Source organism: Pleurodeles waltl, chromosome 1_1 (assembly GCF_031143425.1).
Source record: "Pleurodeles waltl isolate 20211129_DDA chromosome 1_1, aPleWal1.hap1.20221129, whole genome shotgun sequence".
NCBI lineage: Eukaryota > Metazoa > Chordata > Amphibia > Caudata > Salamandridae > Pleurodeles > Pleurodeles waltl.
The window spans coordinates 938,326,607-938,348,254 of NC_090436.1; the positions used below are offsets into that span (position 1 = coordinate 938,326,607).

At 42.1% G+C, this 21,648-nt stretch overlaps 1 protein-coding gene across 3 annotated transcripts in view; it reads right to left on the reverse strand.

Annotated features, from left to right (window-relative positions):
* SEC24D (SEC24 homolog D, COPII coat complex component) overlaps nucleotides 1-21,648 on the reverse strand; it is a 319,615-nt gene that overhangs the window by 77,240 nt on the left and 220,727 nt on the right. For all 3 annotated transcript variants that reach the window (XM_069230160.1, XM_069230162.1, XM_069230161.1), the window contains 2 exons: nucleotides 15,819-16,010; nucleotides 2,701-2,794 (listed from right to left, as the gene is read on the reverse strand). In XM_069230160.1, coding sequence (XP_069086261.1) covers nucleotides 2,701-2,794; nucleotides 15,819-16,010 — 286 coding nt within the window. The remainder of the gene's footprint in view (nucleotides 1-2,700; nucleotides 2,795-15,818; nucleotides 16,011-21,648) is intronic.

The following is a 21,648-nucleotide window of genomic DNA, read 5'->3' on the forward strand; positions in this document are numbered from 1 at the left end:
CAAGAAATCCACATGACAGCCTATGTGGATGTGGGTTTGATTATCCACACTATTTGAGTTTGTATTGGTGAGATTCAAATGAAACTAACGTATACAGTAAACTAGTGCTTCCTAACCTTTCTAGAACTACAGCCCGATTTCTAGAACAACAAACGTTTGCAGCCCACCTACTTTTAATGGGCATGAGGTGGGCGATTTTTAATGTAACTAAGGCATCGTGTGGTAGCACATTGTCATTTACAGACCGCACATTTTCAATTCAAATGGCCACTACACTTGTACAGATCAACTATATTGCACACAATTGATAAGGTGTGGCAATCCGGTTTCAGTGAATATTTTTCATTTGTGCAGCACGTACTAAAGTGCTGCAAATTGTTTTGATCCTATTAAAATCTTTGTTTCCATCACACTTCGGAATTACAAAAATGTGCTTTATTTTTGCTTTCTTAACTGCTGAATGTGTACAGTTCATTTACAGGCATTTACATTTTGTTGCATGTTACAAAAAATGGCATCCTACAGCTTTTCCGTTCACACTCCCCAGCAAGATTGTCACATAATTCACTTTACATTTTCTGACTTCAAAGTAAGAGGCGTTATTAAACCCCAATCACCATGTAAAAATAAAAACATAAGCAGTAATTTGTCAGAAGAAATAACCTAAAATTTGACCTCTGTCTCTGCTTAGACTTTCGTGACCCACTAAAATCGATTCATGACTGGTGGGTCGAGACCCAGTTTGGGAAAAGCTGCAATAAACAAATGATAGATATGTACGTGCTTGATTCACATTGAGCTTTCATTTGAAACCCCAATGTGTTCTAGGAGTTGTAGTTATGACTTGCTTCAATTGAACCAACTGGACTGATGGACCTAATAACAAAGATTTGTGATTAGAAAACACTTGGCTGGAAACATGTACCCATATTTAAGAAAAGTAGAGATACAGGTAATGTAGAGCCACTTTTCTTGTGGCCCCTTGCGCCCCCTACTGCCACCATGTGTGCACCGTATTTAAAATATGGCGCACCATGGCGCAGGGTAGGGGGCAAGAGCGTCAGAATTTCTGACACTATTAATCTACTGTTCAGGGTTAGAGCCAAATTTTGGCACTAACCCTGGACAGTACGTTGGGGTCCATTGAAAACAATGGCAGGCCCCATTTTAATGCCTGCTCTGAGCAGGCGTTAAAAATGGCAAAAATAATGACGCAAATAAATCTTTTAGATTTCTTAGCGCCATTTTTTCGGTCCCCCTAACGTGGGAGCGCACCCCCTTGCATACATTAAGCCTGGTGCAGGCATAATGTGGTGCAAGGGGCTATGCGCCATTGTTTACAGCACTTTTAACACCTTCTCAAGAGTAGGCGTTAAAAGGGGGCTTCCATTCTTTAGAATGGGCTCCTATGTACTCTGCAGGAGTAGCGCCAACATTTTGGCGCTACTCCTGCAGAGTACATCAATAGCGTCATGAAAAATTAGGCTATTGCCCCCTAACCTGCTCTATGGTGTGCCGTATATTAAATATGGCGCACACATGGTGGTGTTAGGGGGGTTTCTAAGGGGCGTGGGGAAAGTGGCGCTGCACTCGGTGCAGCTCTACTTTCCATAAATCTGCCCCACTGTTTATTATCTTTTTCTTGTAAACGGGGTGGGGCCACGGGCGATGACAGGGACGAAGGGGCTCAGTATGCATGTATGTGTGGCCGGCCGACACGGTCTGGCCAAACACACATACGCACTAGGCTCTCTCCAACCTGGCACTTCATTGCCGGGTTGGAGACAAAAGGCAGAAAGACTCTCACTCTACCTCGGAGTGCCCTGGCTGGGTACTTCATCCAATCCTAATGGTGTTTTCATGCTGTCAGCAGCATGAAAACAGCCTTAGGATTGGATGCAGGGCAGGCTGGGAGCCTGTGCCTGCAGTGGAGGAGCAGATCATATTTTTTTCTTTCTGTCGCACCCCGCCACGCTGCCCCACCCTTTTCCCTCCCATGAGCCACCACTGATCTATTGTTTGCCTGACAAGACCAACATTTTGAATTAAACGATAAATGACGCTTGCCTCCTTTACTCCAGCAACTGTGATTTGTTTTTTTATTTCCCACAGAATGTACCCATTTTGATTATCCATATGTATTTCTTTATATTCATTTGAAGAGAGAACGAAAGAGAATATAAGAAAGGGGATTGAAAATGGAGGCAAAGAGACAGTGGCAATCAGTGGAAGCAGGAATGAGGAGCTAGAGGGAAAGAGTGATAATTATTGAGGGGATGAGAAACAGAAGTGAGTAATAAAGGCAATTCTTGATTGATAGAAGAAGCGTGCTTTGGAGGTGGACATTAAAGATATTAAGAGACTGTACAAGGGAAAAAGTGAGAGAGAGAGAGTACGAAAGACAGTGAAAAAAGAGAGAGAGAAATAGGAGGGCTGGTTGGATGCGATGAGTGTATGAGCTAAAAAGTAACAGAGAGAGAGAGAGTGTGTACAAAAAAAATATGTGCATCTGTTGTCTATGTTGCTGCTTGCATACCTCACAGCTTTAAGCTAAAGGAAAGATAAGTGGATTTGCGCACTGGAAAATGGTTCTTATTTTTCAATTATTTACTCTTTGATATTCGAGGGAGGATTTGGCACTGCCACACCAGCACCTGCCCCAATAATGACTTCATTCCCACATAGACAGGAGAGTCTGACCTTCAAGGCTTCCATGCCGGCCTGGATAACGGGGGCGAAGACAGTCTCACTCTCACTGCTGTCCGCAAACATCTCCGGAATCTGGTCCAACAAACTGCGCGAAGGAAAACCAGAAACGAATGAGCTAGAACGATGCTTGGCTACACAGACATTGTCTTTTAATTAAATAAACTTTTAAAACACTTAGTTCAATCCAGCGTTCAGTGTGTACACTTTACTGAGGTGTGAATGAAGAAAATGCTAATTTTTTCTCACAGTAACTTGTTTATTATACGCTCCGTTTGTAAGCACTGTAAATAACAGATGTTACTCGACTTGTTTCCATTGTACTGACCACTGAGAGAGGGAAGGCTGAGATCTTTTCTGGGATTGTAACTTGAGAGCGTCTGATCACCGCTGGTATCAGTGGTGCTAGTTCAACTTCCTGAGCCATTCTGAATATTCCCTTTAGGCTCAACGAGTTGATCAATTGACACAATGAACATTAAGTAAGGTATAAAACACACAAAAGAGATAGCACCTGGTACCCCTTGGTACCTGAACTACGCAGGAAACCCACTCTCCATTCAGCCTCTGTGCAGAAGGCTAGACGGGGGGGCAACATTAATTGATTTTTGGGTCATTAGATGTAAATTAAGTCTAATGGCTTGGCTTGATGAAGGTCCCTTGGTGTCTATTAATTGTGAGTTTTAAAGGATCGTTAAGGTATGGTGCAAATATATTGTACTATTAATTATGAACATTTGAACGTCTGCACAGTGGAGATGTTTGAAACCCAGACACTGCTATTGACTTTAGGGATACCCTTGATTGATCACAAACAACGGTATGTAAGTAGTGCATTTGCAATATGGATCATGGATGCTGTGCACAGAGGACAAGAACAGGCCTAGACTCCCACTTCCTCCACTCCAAATCAATGTCTCTTGTGTGAAGGCCAGGCACAAGTTTCCTCACCACTGCAGATGCCTGAAGGTTGTACCTGCTCAGCTACATGTGAACAGGAACCACCACAATGCATTCCAGAAAGTGTGCAGGCGTGCACTGCCCAGAAAAACTTCCATGAAGGGGTAATCTCTGCTATAACATGACTTGTTGGCTACTGAACTTTTGAGACACAACTATTGTTTGGCAGCTACCAGCACAGATACTAGGACACAGTGCACTGAAGGCATCTCCACCCCTCACCAAAGAACGGAGAAAGGCTACTTCAAGAAACTACATCTAACTAATACACGTGACCGGAGTGGTGACTCTGCAAGGCGAATACACTCCTTCACGATTCATTCTTTATGTTATTCTTCCTTGACCCTGGTACTTTGGCAAAGGTTAAACACCCTCCTGAGAGGAACACAAACTAGACTGAGAGAGTCCCCCTTGGTTCAATGCAAACGTTTGTGCTGTGGGTTTCCATGCCATTGGTAATGGCCAGGCAGTGGTCTACCCTGCTTCATCAAGACTAGTCATCCTTGAGTGTGGAAGCTACTGATCAAAAGTATCTAATCCCTAGGCTGCAAGATATCCATATTGTAAGAGATTGGTATTGTGTAATTCTAAACCAGGATATAAGCTTATCGTCCTGACAACAGCAACACCGTTTCCTGGACGCCAAGACAATGGTCATTTCATTTTCAAGATGCTGATACACTTTTTAGGGTCGAACCTGCGAGTACATGCGCAGGCACATGAGTTTGGTTTGCAAGACACTCTTGTATACATATATGGGCTTGGAGCCCACCCAGTGCGTACCAATTGTTGTTTTCATGTCGCTCTTCCTTACCAACTCCGTAATTGGCCAGTGGATACAAAACATAATTTCTAGTAATTTTTGTGGAGCAGGGACCAAGCACAGATTGATTAAAGTTAATCAGTGACTGTCTGCTGATCCTGATGTGATTGAGGTACTATTTCTTTCCCCCTTCCACTCCGTCTGCCTGTTGTTCTCTCCATAGTGCTTGTGCTGTTTTCTTGGTCAAATAGGCGGTAGTGGCTGTGCTTAAGGCAAATTGCAATGGCACGATTAACTAGGTCCAACCTTTGGTTTTGTTTAACAGTATTTTGGGCTACATAACAAAGTCTCCTTTTCTATTGCACATCGGATTGTTTGTCTTGAGATATAGTCATTCACTACTGGGAATCGCAGCTTTAAGTATTTGACTTCTTAGGCTGTTATAGTTGTGAAATTCAGCAAGAAAAGTTTGCATTTGACTTTTCTTGCTTCTGTGCATGGTTTATATGCATTTTACTTTGTTGGTAATTCAGCAGATGGCTGCTTTTAGCAGCACGAGATGACGCTGGACATGTATACAATACGCCCTCCCTCTTCCATATTTAATATGGAGTCATTGTCCATTTTGCCGTTACTGATCCCTGTTTTGATCCCTTTTGCAGTTGTGAAATACAGCTAACCTTTCCACAAGGCACTTTAACTTCAGCGGTTGGCTGCCAGTGCAGATCGATCAACACCCTTCACTAGACATTATTTTTTCTAATATTCTGTCCACATCAATATATTAATGACACAGGTGAACCTCTTTGCTTTCTATCAGGCAAAAGTGTGCCACCACTATTTCTTATAGGAGGTACGTATTCCTGTTTATATTGCCGTTTGTATTACATGCTGCTAGATGATTATCTTGTACTGATGCCACTGTAACACATTAATGTTTGACATATTCTGTTCAGGTTCATCTCTATTTTTTTTAAATTCTCCGTGGTTTTACATAGCATATTTACGTAGTTCACTCATCTCCGGTCTTTCCAGTCTCATTGACTTCAGTAATGTGTATTGTTTCACAGGATGCATCAGATCACAGCAGCTTGGCACATAAGCCTAATCAATTCCTAACATTTGCCTCACATTTTAGATCATGAGAACATGTGTGCAGGAAGTACGTAACTTAATATGTTTTTGAATATACATTTGCCTCGAACGTGAGCCAGTTTTCATTTGAGATCACTAGGCATGTTGTCGTCATGAGCTGTTTTGCACATGGATGCCAACAGCTGGGAACATTTAATCAATATATTCCAAGGAATATCAATTAAATTAAGTACCTAATTTACTTACATTGAAGCAGAGGTGCTCCTAGAGGACCTACAATAATGTGGGCTGCATCAAAATATGAAACTGCGGCTATTAGATTTCCACATTAAACATCAAACCACTCACAATTTTAGGAGTTAAGTAGCCAGGTAAAATTGAGAGCAAAACATGACAGTATTAAACTGTGCACATGTATAATGACTTTAAGAAATGATGGACAGATTGCAGTTACATAAAGACATCCATGTCTTAATGGCACATGCTTCTAATCTCATTAAAAAGTTGGGCCATCACGAATCATAGGGTGGGCAGTCACCAATATATAACGGCCTTTTATGTCTATTTAGCAAGACACTTTGACTAAATGAAGCCTTTATATTGTATAAAATGCTGAAGTCTTAGGTTTTCATTCAGCTGTTAAAAAGCACATGTTCTACCGGTAGTCAATTGTGACCTATTTATCTGCTCCAACAAGTCACTATACACAAATAATTGGAAGGGAGGAAAGTAAGGCTGGCTGGATAAACCTCTTGCTTTTCCTAGCCTTAGCTACGAGATGCGTCCAGAAGGTCGCTTTGCGCATTTTCGCATCTGTAGCAGTGGGCTTTGTTTGTCCTCTGTACAGATAATATGATGGTGAAATAGGATTTTCAGGTCATACTTTGCTTTCCGCCAAATAGCCTCTTGCATGAGTAGGTTAACTGTGGTAATTTTAGAAAGGGCATAGTGTGGGTGATGGCTGTGGCAAAGAAGCGTACCCAGTTTTTATGTCACAGCCTAGCAGGCAGCGCAGCTGTCTGGTTTGCTAAAGACATCTTGGGAACATTCAGAAAGTTGACTTAGGAATGCATTCTGCCTGTTGCTTGCCATTGGCTTTGTGGTTTGTAACTCACATTTTGGCTTTATTTGTTTTAGGCTGTTTAGCATGAGTTTGTACCTTCCCTTGACAAAACCTTATTTAAAGTACCCTTCCAAGTGCTCCCTTTCTGCAAACAGGCCAGTAAATCTTGCTCTTATCTCATCATATTTGTTGTGCATTCATAGATCGAGGTCAAATGTCAGGCACTGTCTTCCGAGGGCACCTATTTACTTTTCTTTCTCTGACTTCACAGTGAGAGGATTTATGTGACAATCTTGCGGGATACTGGGAGTCGGAAAGAGTTTTTTCTAGCACAAGACAACATTTAAATGAACTCTGTAATTATTTCAGAATGTATCAGAATTAGAAACAGAAAGGAAGCACGTTGTGTGTTGGAACTTTAATATGATCAAACAAATCACTACCCTAGGTGGTGCAATTTCCATACATTTTCGTCTGTGCACTGTATAGCTTTATTAGTAAAATTGTATGTTTGTGCAAATGTAATGGCCGTATCAATCGAACATTTGTTGTCTGTAATGGCAGTGTGCTACTACATAAGACACCATAAATACTCCACTCTGCACAACTCCACACCACTGCACTCTACTCTGCACTGCTTTAATTTAAACCACTCCATGCCACTATACTCTGACGCTGCACCACTGCACTCTACGCCATTCACACTGCACCTCTCTACTCTATCCTGTACCACTCTACTCTTTGCCACCCTATTCTATACCAGGGCACTCTTCGTCACTGCACTCTACACCATTCCAGTCTAGGCCACACCAACCTACTCTGCACCACTCTGCAACACTGCACTCTATGCCACGGCACTCTGTGCAATTCACTTTATGCTAATGCATTTTACTCTTTAACACTCAACTCTATGGCCCTTCACTCTATGCCAATCAATTCTACACAACTCTAATCTACTCTGCACCACTGCACTCTATACAACTGCACTCTACCCTGCACCACTGCATTTCATGCCCATTCACTCTACTCTGAAACAACCCATCTGTAAGTGGGTGATGATATATTTATTAACCACAGGTTATACTACATTGACATGGAGGTGACTATCAAAGTGACTCTACTCCACTCTGTGCCACTCCCCTCTGTCACTGCACTCTACTCTTAACCACTACACTCTACACAACTGCACTCTGTCACTACAATCTACGCCACTGCACTCTACTTTGCATCACTGTACTCTATGCCCCTGATCTCTACGCCACTTTACACCTATTCCATTCTGCTACACTGCACTCTCCACCACTGAACTCTCAATCAATCAATCAATCAATAATTTATAAAGCGCGCTATGTACCCGTTAGGGTTTCGAGGCGCTAGGGGGGGGGGTGCTGCTATCGTTAGAAGAGCCATGTCGCTGCTATCGTTCGAAGAGCCATGTCGAACTCTCCGCTACTCCACTCTGCACTACTCCACTCAATACTATTCCACTTTACACCACTGCACTCTATGGCACAATACTCTACTCTGCACCACTCAATGCTACTCCACACCACATTATGACAGTGCAAGACTCGACTCTGCGTCACTTGACTCTGCACTCTGCATTCTAGTATGCACCACTCTAATCTACACCATTACATTGTATGCCGATGAATTCAAACCCACTGCACTAAATGCCATTGCACTCCATGCCACTATACTCTGCAACATTCTAGGTCAATGCAAACTACACCAGTCCACTCTACTCTATGCCACTTCAGTGTATGCCACTGTGCACAACTCAGCACTTTGCTACTCCAATACACAACATTCTCTGCCACTCCACTCTACTCCATTCTTTGAAATTCCACTATACGAGTCTCTACGCCACTCTCCTTTATGCCATTAACCTTAAGCCATGCTGAATAGCCAGTATTATGAATAATGAAGCTTTCAAGCATAAGAAAATGTAACTCTGTTTTGCTGGAGCTATTGGTATCCTGTATTTTAGAGAGCTAAGAATGTGACCGGTTAGTGATTGTGAACAGTATGTTTGTTAACATTTGTTTCAACCATTCCATATTTCGAGTACTCCTTTGGTATTGTATTACGTTTTTTAAAAATTATTTTCAGGAGTGTTAAGCTGCAGTTATTTAGGGATGGCAAAGAGATCATAGGGTTCAGACCAGGGGGCCGTGTTTAAAGCATTGCATTATGTTTCATTACTATTGAACTGAGTGCTTTCTGGCAGCTGATCTCAATTTGTATGGTAAATACAACGAGATTTTGAGTTACTATTGAGATATTGTATATTAACAAAAACCCACAACTCTGCCTTTATTGCAACTGTTTTGTTGCACTGCACCACTAAAACGTCAATTAGATTGAAGTGGATCTTAACTGCTTATCCACGAGGTTTAGAAGCCAACATTCTATCAAAGATCAAATACACAGTGTCACAGTTAGTGGGAACTAAAGCATTGCATGACTGACCTTGCCACTGCAAGGACTTGTTAAAAAACCCTAACACTATGTTAAGTACTATTCTTGGGAATAGGCTTTCTAGATGTTATTAGATTCCCAAATGACTGTGGTCTTGAAGCTGTAATCATTGAGTGTTGATTGGCAGGTTGAAATATGAGGAACTGCTGGATGAGGCAAGCAGGTCGAAGACTCAAGGCTACATGCTATGTTCAGCTGGGTGGCTATACATCTTGCAGTAGCAACGCAATGCAAGTTTACAGGCACAGCATGACTTGAAAGCTGATGGATCTTTGTGATGCGTAGATTTAAAATCAGGAAAATATGTATGAAATCACCAATGGAAGATGCAGGTGGCTTTCAGACCTGTTCTCTTGGTCAGTCACTTTCAGCAGTGGCTTCCTTTGTCTCTGAGAAGAGTCTGTGACCAGAGGAAATGGGCTGTGGAGGTAAAGTTCCTCAAGCAGACTGGCACTTTCCAGGAATTCCCCTGCGCATCGCTAAGGCAAGAAGCTAGCACTCTCACTTCTGGAGACAAGTACAGAACACAGAGGTTCCACTAAGAGCAAGGGACAACTGTCCCCAAACGGCATGGCATACTGATAGAAATATTGCTCATGCAAAAAAGGATGGTAAATTTTTCTACATCTTTAGCAACAAGTGATTTACTTCTTGCAGTAGCTCAAGCATGTGCTTTTTAAAAGGCAGGTCTAGTCTATCCTTGGTGGTGTTACCTAAGCCTGTCATAATAAAGCTCTCAGGCTTCCTGCTGGCACCTTTGTGACATTGTGATATTTTTCCTGTTTTAAGAACATGTTTTGAGGCATAAAATATTTCCTAGTCCTCCTTGCGCTAACAAGATGCCTTACCTCAGTCATGTGGCTCTCCTACTTGCCAGCTAAATCCACCAGATGCCCTCCAAGATCAACTACAAAGTCAACCACTCTCCCAGCCAACAGTTGGCTGAAGTTTCCTGCATAGCAGAGTCTGCAGAAAATGTATATGGACCAGGTCTCTGAAAGACACAGGGTATCACTGTTCCTCTTCATAAATAAATGTTTCCCTCGAGAGGCGCAAGTGAGATCCTCCCTCACTTTAAGTGTTTTGTGTCTGGAATATCTGTAATCTGGGCTAAAGAACAGAATGAGCTTCCGGCCTGAATCACCTGGAACTCAAGCCATAAATATTCATGCTATTTGAAAGCACTGAGGCTGAGTCCTCAGACAGATATTATTTCATAGCCAAGAACTGATTAAAGGGTACATTAATTTGCCAATGATGTACTTTTTACCGGATTACCTAAATATGGTTATTTGAACCAGATCACATTTATCTTTCACAAGTTACAGAATCTGCACCTTCTCTGTCTCCTGATGGTCATTTAATTTTTCACCTATACCTTCCATGTAGGTGTCCTCCCAAAGTTTCGATTTTGGATCCGCAGCTTTACTTGCTTCACATTTTCTCCCTCGCCCCCAATATTTTCCTCCCTCAACTTTATCTCACCAATATAATGATCTTGCTGGCTTCTAAACGCTTCTTGGCCATCAAGCACTGGATGTCCCAATGCTCAACTCTTCTAAAACAGAAATGATCTACAACGGTACTTTCTTCAACTAGCTCCACTCATCTTTTACCCAATGAGCCCTCACCTCCCAGTGTGCCAGAAACCTTGACATGCAGTTTGACACTCACATACAACTAACTTCATTAATCACCAATACAACTACGTCAAGAAGGACTCAGTTACTAATATCAGAAGGACGTGATGATTTAAGTAAGCAAGTTTCAACTTTTTTCTGTAATTATAAACAGAATGAACCATTGTGAAATTCTATTTGTAGGGCTCTGCAAATACACGTTTTCACTTACAGCAAAGGTTATCAAAGTTACCACCCATGTATCCTACATTCTTCCTCGTTTGCATCCCTCATACCTCAACCCTAAGAGACCAGCAGGCTACCTGCTGGCAAGAGATCACAACATAAACACCTAACAGTACTGTTTGTGGCAATGTATGGTCTATCCCTCTCATTTTTCCAGGATTAAGATAAGTTTGTCTTTATGATGTTCTGTTTGGTGGGACTGAATAAATCTTGGCTTAATTCCTTTTCCAATTTAAGGCATATCAGGTGTAACAATATATGCCACGTGTTTATCCTCCTCTAGCTCTTCGTTTTTGCAACCTTTTTTAACTACGGTTTTTGTTTATTCAACTCAGTTTCTTAACATGACTGCAAGAACATTTCTGATCAAAATGCTCATGTCTGTGTTCATGTAGCCATTAAATAAATAATTAAAAGATTGTTAATGTCATTGATGCCATCTCTAAGTTAATCAATTACAATGGACCTCTGGAAGTTGTTTTTGGCTAAGTCCACGAAATACTACGTTTGTTGAATATTCAGAAGTGTAAAAGCAAATGTGTGCTCTGTGCTCTACAAACAACAAATATGCCCTTCATTCCTATTAACTGAAATAAGAACCTTCCAGAGAAAACTCCTCGTTTAAATGTACATTGAGCCCTCAGTCCATCAGACAGCAGCTTTTGTGAACGACAACCTCAGGAAACTCATAATAACTTATTTAAAATTTATAGTGAAGAATAAAATGTTGCAGTAAGAAAAAAAGAAAGGAGATATGAGGATTTATTTTTTTATCACAGCCAAAATAGATAGATGTTCCAGTTCATTGGATGACTAAAGCATTGCAGTGGCTGACCACTGCAATGTGTACAGGGACTTACAAAATACAACGACTTACAGGATGGTAAAGATCAGCAGACCACAGAAAATTAGTGTTGTTCAAAATCCTGAGAATTGTGTCATACAAAAAATTAGGAAAGAGTGGCATTGTGCAGATATGTCAAAATAGGAAAGCCAAAAATTTGAATCCTCTATTTACTTATCACTAATGGACATATCAGTTTCTTAACATGCAGAACAATTAGCGAAAATGGCACTTCCATCATGTCATTATGTCAGTTTTCAAGAGCAGATACTCAGCTGTAAGAGTCTCCTGGGGCTGTCTGTTTCATTGTGTTGATGCTTTTTTCCCCCCCAAATTAATCATGTTTGGAAATGTGTCCTTCTGTGATTGATTGTAGAAAACAATCCCAGTAGAAGACCATCAAGCCTTGCCCACCCTCCGCTACAGAAAAGGACTCAATGCCTTACTCTTTATGCAACAGTATGTAACTAATTGGTCTGCTGAAGAAAGTCTCCCCACCCACACAGACCCAACCCCACTTGTTGATCTAGTCGCTATCCCATCAACCCACCCATCCTTGGCTCCCATTCCCAGCCCTGTCTACTCCCTACTAAACCCCTCTCCAGTAGCCCTGTGTGCTGCATTATCCCATTAATGCTTCCTCTCAAAACTCTCCTTTTGCCACAGTCTTCCTATATTGTATTCCCAGATACCACAAAACAGCATCATCCAGAGACCACACCATCTTGCATGCCACCCATAAATTACGTAATCTCCTAAATTTGTAATCTCCCCTCTACTAGAGCTAGATTCACACTACAAACATCTTATCCACATAAATATGAAAGACAAGTTTGAAGAGGCTTTCTCAGTGCTCTCCTATTGTCGATCACCGAAAGATGTTTAGGCCGTGAGTGTTAGAGGAAAATCACAAGCTGTGATCACATGGAAATATCATTATGTACTTCTCAGGTGTTTTGAGCTCTTTCAGCAATAGGCAGGTGGTGAAGTTATTGACAGGCAGGCATCAGTGGATGAGTTACTGAATAGAAATCACAAGTGTCTGGTATAAAGGGCCTAATGTTTCATGCAGGACAAATTAAAATAAATCTGCTGTTCTACTAGTAGCGAATGCAGTGAATAGAGTTCAGGAGATGTGCTTTCTGCAACAAAAGCCTCTCACAGGACAAACCAATGCATTTTACCCATATCTAAGTGGCCGATGAGGTATTTACTAACCACTAGGCATACTACATTGACACAGTGGTGTCAAGGTGACTAGCAAAGTGACTATGGTGCTCAGACTCCGTGGTTTGGTTAGGTAAAGGAATATTAGGCCATCTCATCAACCTCTGCAAATACGCCAGTTTCAAATGAGGTTTTGGACAAATAAAATCTGCAGGTTCCTCATCTGCTGTGATGACAATAAACGGGGGACCAGAAGACAGGGTCCCACAAAAGAGGTTTGGGACATGCAAGGACAATGATAGCTTTAGCGGGACAGTGTTTCATTTTATTATAGCTCAATCATGAGTGAATCACCCGCATGCAGGAGGTGTAATGTTCAGAGCTGGCAACTCTGGTGCCTCAAGGTTTAGAAAAGAATCACATGCATAGGTATAAGGAAAGGCCCAATATAAGGACTAATAATGGAACAAGGTAATCAGTAAAAAACAGATGTAATATTTCCAGGCCAACAGCTATTCTACAAGTCACTGGTAAGATATTACAGGTGATTATGCATAAAAAGCAAAAAAAAACTGCACCATTCATTTACAACCCCTCTAATACCAAAGCAATGTGCACTGTCAATCCGGATGATATGAATCATCGGACTAAACACAGAAGATATTCAACTAGAACCATGTCATTGTCCACATCCCTTCTTGGGTCATCAACAATGCACACTGTAAGCTATTCTATTTTGGCCTAGTTTGGGTGGAATTTACAGTGTTGTTGAATTAAACCACTAGCAGAAGCTGGCTTTGCACCTCTCTGCTAAGTAACAACTAGAGTGTAGAAGGTGAATTTGTCAGAAGACAGTATCTGAGAATGCAAAATTAGCCAGAAATACAATTCTCACCTACTGATTTTGTACTGTAACAGAAACCCTTTGATATGCTGTCCAGCCATAAAGCCGTTACATTTCAAGCTATATTTAAACATAAAAGTATAGACAGGTGATACTTCGTCTTAACCCAAGAAAAAAGGCCTTAATACAATTATCATTTTGTACTCACTAAAAGAATATTACAAATAATTCATAGGAAGATGTGAAAGTACAGGTGTGCTAAAAAATTTCAACAAATGGCATGATGAGCCGAGTGCTCAGTTATCATTGTTTAACTGATAACGGGACAGAAACATTTATGAGACAGAAAAACACCATGGTTTGCTCTATCCTTGAAAATGTTCTCAGAGTGAAACACTGCACTTGCTCACTTCAAATACCTCCTGCATCAAGCAGTCTTATGAACCTAACAGCAGAGGTGTTGCTATTGAAGGCCATAAATGTATAGCAGAAGCTTGGATGAGTAATGGCAAGGCAATCTTTAGGTATGTTGGACTTCTGAGCGTAGAAGCAGCACATTAGGCTGTGAGCAGGACTCCTAGATGGTGTATTTAAGAAACAAAGTATGTCAGCAGTGCCTGTTAAAAGGGATTTTGGTTATTCATCCTTTAGAGGTTATTTAGCAATGCATCAATCCTGAGAAATTGATCACCTGAAAAAGAAGCTCCTGCAACTGCCTAGTCTAAAGGGTGGCAATGGCATTATCATCAGATTGCACTCTGCTCTTAAGGGAGATGGCGCCGGGTCGTTTTTTTTCAATACAGCATTGTAAATTAAACACATTTTACAAAACTCTCAGTCAGCTCTAAGCAATTTTATAAAGCACATTTTGAATGATGGCTAACAATTGGTTAGCCACAGGACACTATAAGCTTCCATGTAAAGGAGTAATCTTGAAAGATGGCGGGCCTGAATCGGCCATGTTTTCTCCAGTGCGATGAGCTTGCCTAGTAAAGGAACAGACTTGACTTTTTGTTTATAAATGGCAACTGTACGTTTTTCATAAGGATACAGAGTACATAGACATACCATAAAATCTCTTCCTACTCTCTAAGTCGATTTTGTACTCGTAAGTGAAGCGGGGAACAGTATGCCTGAGTCACATATGTCTTAGGCCACTTAAATAAGACATAGGTGTGTAAATGGTTTGGTTTACAAGCATAAATTAATGTTTTGCACCACAAAATTTGAATTTAGACTTGCAAAGTCATTTGCTTGCATGTAACATCACACCAGTACTGTGTGATATTATGCAGGAACAAATGTGCTCACAGGGATGGGGAGCGGGCATTCCAGGTTAGAGGTTTCTGCAAAGTTGCTGAACAACCACAAACTAACAACTTTGTGGGAATGTGCCTTGTAAACGTTCGTGAATCCCGACAAACTTGTGAGATTACTAGTAGTCGCAGACTTTTTGCAAGGCACACTGACATCCCAAAAGCGGTGGGGCACATATTCCTGCCATTGGCAGTGGTAAATCCATATCCAAGGTGGGAAATGAGGAGGATATACCGCCTAACTTGGTGGGGGTTTAAATGAACTTCAAAGATCAAATAAGCACATTCAAAATTTAGTGACTACAAGTACCACAAATTACCCCTAAATTTACTTTACTCAGTTTCTACATTTACACCTTATTTAATGTTATTAAGTTAGAAAATCAGACATGCGTCACAATACTGAAATCATTGCACTGGATACCCTCTCCCCCTAAATTTTCTCAGTTGTTGATCTAAAAACATTTAAGGTCCTTTTATCTGTGATTTTTTTTTCTCAAGGAATTGTGAGATGAACAGTTTCGTTTCATAATTTGTGATGAATGTTTGCTCAATGTTTGCTATTGGAAACCCCCACTTTATATTCTGCTTAAAAGGTAAGCAAATCACAGGATGAAACCTAAGATGCATATTTTTTTTACTTTTAGCAGAATGTTACTCAGCCATAACACCTTAAGTAGTCTTTTTCAGCTCTTATAAGATACCCATCCTTACTTGTTGATCACAGATCTCGATTCCTGAAAGTTCACAAGGAAGCCATCCATCAGGGGAACAAAGACCTCTCCAACATCTGACACCACCATCATTTGAGGCTGCGCTAAATTGCTCTTGACATTGTAGAAGTGAAGAATTTTGTTGTAGGTGACAAATCCAACACGCACAGGTGAGGTTTCTTCTGGATCCTCCCTAAAGGAAAACGTAAAAGAGGATTTCTAAATAAAATTCATATTCTGATGAAAATTATACCAACTCATCAGATGCATTTGAAAGTACAGTGGAGAGAGTGTGTCCCAACGCTTTAATCTGATGTTGGGTTACGCAAAGGAATTATTTGCAACGTGTTGTTAGTTCACACACCTGCCATGTCCTACCAGGTGTCCTTTTTTTTTTTTTTTAATGATTTGAAAAATTGGGACACTTTGGGACGGACTGACAATTCCCTGGAACTAATCGTTTTTAGAAAACAAACATCTGGAGATTGGCCTCTAAGGCATTGGGTTATTGGGACAGTACTTGAAACAACAAATCCAGGCTGACATCTTCTACAGTTATGTTCTACCAGGATATAACAAGATCACGAAAAGAACAATCGTAGCTGGAAAAAACTCTGGGTGCACAAAATAAAATAAAGCACTTAAGACTCCCAACTAAAAGATGAAAAACTTGAAAACAAATGTGTCTTTCTTTCAATGAAAGGCTGAAATCTAGGTATGAAATGAACTGACGATCCTACGCATACAGCGCACCCTAATGGACCAAACATCCCTGGGTACTAATTTTCCCACATTCTAAGGCTCGCCCAAGTTAAGAATCATAAGGGAGTAATAAATGGCACTGACAAATCAGAAGAGAATATCTGATCTGGGAGTGTGATGATTGACAATTGGGTGGGCCTTATAGGTGGAATGTTCATTAGAGACTAATCTTGCAGCGGAAAAGATTTAAAAAAAACTCCAGCTTAACAGAACACATATCTTTTCTCAGGAACATAATATGAAACTTAGATATGTGGTTCTGAGTGACATCATAAAACAACTTAAGCTTCACTTGTTTTGACTATTTGATACCACTCCGGAGCCCTCAGAGAAAAAGTTCCTGTTACTCACAGTTGTCCATCTATAAGAAGATAAGTTACATACCTGTAACTGTGGTTCTCCAGTATTGGTATCTTTCATAGATTCACATGCTTGAATCATTCCCCGTCGTCAAAGTGGGAGTACAACAGTACATAGAAAGCAGTAGAAAAAATGTTCTTTATTTTTTTCATTGTAGTCAATGGTAAAAAACACATTCACTTTCATAGCTTATTAGCTTCATTAGAAAAGACCGAATGTCCAGCCAATCAGGCAAGACCACCCCTTCTCAGTCTCTCTGATTTTCCAGCACTAGTGATTTTAAGATATAGACGAAAGAGGTGAGCCTCAATGGAGAGGAGGGTGGGTCGCATGTGAATCTATGAAAGATACCAATACTGGAGAACCACAGTTACAGGTAAGTTACTTATATTCTTCTCCAGTATGGGGTATCTTTCATAGATTCACATGCTTGAATCAGAATAATAAGCAGTACAAGAAGATGTTAACATTCATATCCATAAAGAAACATCATTCTTCATGTGAATATATATAAATATATATATTTATATATATATATATTATATATATATACACACATAAACATACATAATAAAATACAGGTATATTTATCCATATCTTATAAATATGCTTTATGTATAAACAAGAGAAATTTCAATCTGGAAATATTAGCACTCGAGGATGGTGGGTAAATAATAGTTCGGTGGCATGTGTAGCTGCAGATACACATGTTGTGCATAGTCCGCCGTCTGGTGTTGGGTCGGAGTGTTACAAGTTGTTTTTGTTCGAAGAAGTCTTTTCGAGTCCCGAGACCGAGGGACTCCTCCTCCTTTGTTCCATTGCGCATGGGCGTCGACTCCATGTTAGATTGTTTTTTTTCCGCCATCGGGTTCGGACGTGTTCCTTTTCGCTCCGGGTTTCGGGACGGAAAGATAGTCTTAACTTCGGAAAACTACGTCGGTATTGTTTCGCTCGGGATCGGGTAAGAATAGAATCGACACCGAATCGTGAAGAGCTCCGGTAGCCCTTCGGGGTAATTTCGATCCCCCGTCAGGGCCTGGTCGGCCCGACCGCGTGTAACATCGACACTGATGGAACGGACCCCGTTCCGATTCTGTCCTAAATGCCACAATAAATATCCATATACAGACCAACATTTGGTCTGTAACTTGTGCCTATCGCCCGAGCACAAGAAAGAAACGTGTGAGGCATGTCGTGCGTTTCGGTCCCGAAAAACGCTCCGTGACCGGCGAGCCAGAAGATTGCAGATGGCGTCCACGCCGACAGGACACCGAGAGTTCGAGGGACAAGGAGAAGAAGAGGAAGAGGAAGCCTTCTCCATCCATGAATCGGACTCGGAGGAATTCGACGTCGAAGGAACCGTGAGTAAGACGTCGAAGCAAGCACCACACAAGAAAACAGACAAGGCCCAGGGGACGCCACTGCCAACAGGCCATGGCTCAACCCATAAAGTAGGTGACCATCCATCGGCACCGAAAAAGGCCGAACTGGTGCCGAGATCGTCCGACTCGGGTCGAGACACAGGCACGCAGCAATCTCGGGACCGAGAAAGTGCTGCCGAAAAAGATCGACGCCGAGACAGCGGAACCGAAGCTGCTCGGCGCAGAGACAGCGGCACCGAGGAAGATCGACGCCGAGAAAGCTCGACGCCGAAAAAGAAAAAATTCGCCTCGGAGCCGAAAACAAGCAGAGACACAGTTTCGGTGCCAAAACGACCAGCAACCGAACCAACTGCCAGCTCATATACAGAGGAACAATCACTGTCCTCTCAAATGCGCAAACACAGATTTGAAGAAGAGTTACAGACCACTGATGTAGACCACACACAAAAGCGGATCTTCATACAAAGTGGGACAGGGAAAATCAGCACTCTTCCCCCAATCAGGAGAAAAAGGAGACTCGAGTTCCAAACTCAAGAACAAACACCACAAAAAATGGTGAAGAAGGTAACTCCGCCACCCTCTCCTCCACCTGTAACTCACACATCACCGGCACAGACTCCGTCACATTCACCGGCTCATACCACCATGAGCCAAGATGACCAAGACGCTTGGGACCTATACGACGCCCCAGTATCAGACAATAGTCCTGAGTCGTACCCTACCAAGCCCTCGCCACCTGAGGACAGCACAGCGTAGGCACAGGTGGTAGCTAGGGCAGCAGAGTTCCATAACGTGTCGTTACACGCAGAACCTGTCGAGGATGACTTCCTTTTCAACACCCTCTCCTCCACCCATAGCACCTACCAAAGCCTGCCTATGCTTCCAGGAATGCTAAGGCACGCAAAGCAGATCTTCAAAGAACCGGTCAAGAGTAGAGCGATAACTCCAAGGGTGGAGAAAAAATATAAAGCACCGCCCACGGACCCTGCTTTTATCACCTCACAACTGCCACCAGATTCAGTCGTGGTAGGGGCAGCTCGCAAGAGAGCCAACTCGCACACATCAGGCGAGGCACCACCTCCGGATAAAGAGAGCCGCAAGTTCGACGCAGCTGGGAAAAGGGTCGCAGTACAAGCTGCAAACCAGTGGCGCATCGCGAACTCTCAGGCGCTCCTAGCGCGATATGATAGAGCCCATTGGGACGAGATGCAGCATCTCATCGAGCATCTGCCCAAAGAATTTCAAAAACGGGCAAAACAAGTGGTTGAGGAGGGACAAAACATCTCCAATAACCAAATACGCTCCTCTATGGACGCAGCGGACACAGCTGCAAGAACAATAAATACTGCAGTAACCATAAGAAGGCACGCATGGTTGCGCACATCTGGCTTTAAACCGGAAATACAGCAAGCGGTGCTCAATATGCCGTTTAATGAACAGCAATTGTTTGGACCCGAAGTGGACACGGCAATTGAGAAATTGAAAAAGGACACTGACACAGCCAAGGCCATGGGCGCACTCTATTCCCCGCAGGGCAGAGGCACTTTCGGCACCTTCCGCAAAACATCTTTCAGAGGGGGGTTTCGGGGTCAAGCCACACAAGCCAGCACCTCACAATCAACACCGTCTACCTACCAGGGACAGTACCAAAGGGGAGGCTTTCGGGGCCAGTACAGAGGAGGACAATTCCCTAGAAACCAGGGAAAATTTCAAAGTCCAAAAACCCCTACAACCAAACAGTGACTCACAAGTCACTCAACCCCTTCACACAACACCAGTGGGGGGGATGACTAAGTCAGTTTTACAAATCCTGGGAGGAGATAACAACAGACACTTGGGTCTTAGCAATTATCCGACATGGTTATTGCATAGAATTTCTCCAACTCCCTCCAAATGTCCCACCAAAAACACAGAATATGTCAAAACAACATTTACACCTTCTAGAACTAGAAGTTCAAGCATTACTACAAAAGGACGCAATAGAATTGGTACCATGTACACAAGTAAACACAGGAGTTTACTCACTGTACTTTCTAATACCAAAAAAGGACAAAACACTGAGACCAATCCTAGATCTCAGAACACTAAACAGCTACATCAAATCAGAACACTTTCACATGGTCACGCTACAAGACGTGTTACCACTGCTAAAGCAACAAGACTACATGACAACCTTAGATCTAAAGGACGCGTATTTCCACATACCGATACATCCCTCGCACAGGAAATACCTAAGGTTCGTATTCAAGGGAATACATTACCAATTCAAAGTGTTGCCGTTCGGTATAACAACCGCACCAAGAGTATTCACAAAATGCCTAGCAGTAGTAGCTGCACACATCAGAAGGCAGCAAATACACGTATTCCCGTACCTAGACGATTGGCTAATCAAGACCAACTCCCTAACAAAGTGTTCACAACACACAGATTATGTCATACAAACCCTCTACAAACTCGGTTTCTCCATCAACTACACAAAATCTCACATTCTGCCGTGCAAAACACAGCAATACTTAGGAGCGACAATCAACACAACAAAGGGAATAGCCACTCCAAGTCCACAAAGGGTTCAAAATTTTCACAAGGTTATACAAGCCATGTATCCAACACAAAAGATACAGGCAAAGACGGTATTAAAACTCCTAGGCATGATGTCCTCATGCATAGCCATTGTCCCAAATGCAAGACTGCACATGAGGCCCTTACAACAGTGCCTAGCATCACAGTGGTCACATGCACAGGGTCACCTTCTAGATCTGGTGTTGGTAGACCGCCAAACATACATCTTGCTTCTATGGTGGAACAGTATAAATTTAAACAAAGGGCGGCCTTTCCAAGACCCAGTGCCACAATACGTGATAACAACAGATGCTTCCATGACAGGGTGGGGAGCACACCTCAATCAACACAGCATCCAAGGACAATGGGACGTACATCAAACAAAACTGCATATAAATCACCTCGAATTGTTAGCAGTATTCCTAGCGTTGAAAGCATTTCAACCCATCATAACCCACAAATACATTCTTGTCAAAACAGACAACATGACAACAATGTATTATCTAAACAAACAGGGGGGAACACACTCGACACAGCTGTGCCTCCTGGCACAAAAGATATGGCAATGGGCAATTCACAACCACATTCGCCTAATAGCACAATTTATTCCAGGGATCCAAAATCAACTAGCAGACAATCTCTCTCGAGATCACCAACAGGTCCACGAATGGGAGATTCACCCCCAAATTCTAAACACTTACTTCAAAATTTGGGGGACACCTCAAATAGACCTATTTGCAACAAAGGAGAACGCAAAATGCCAAAACT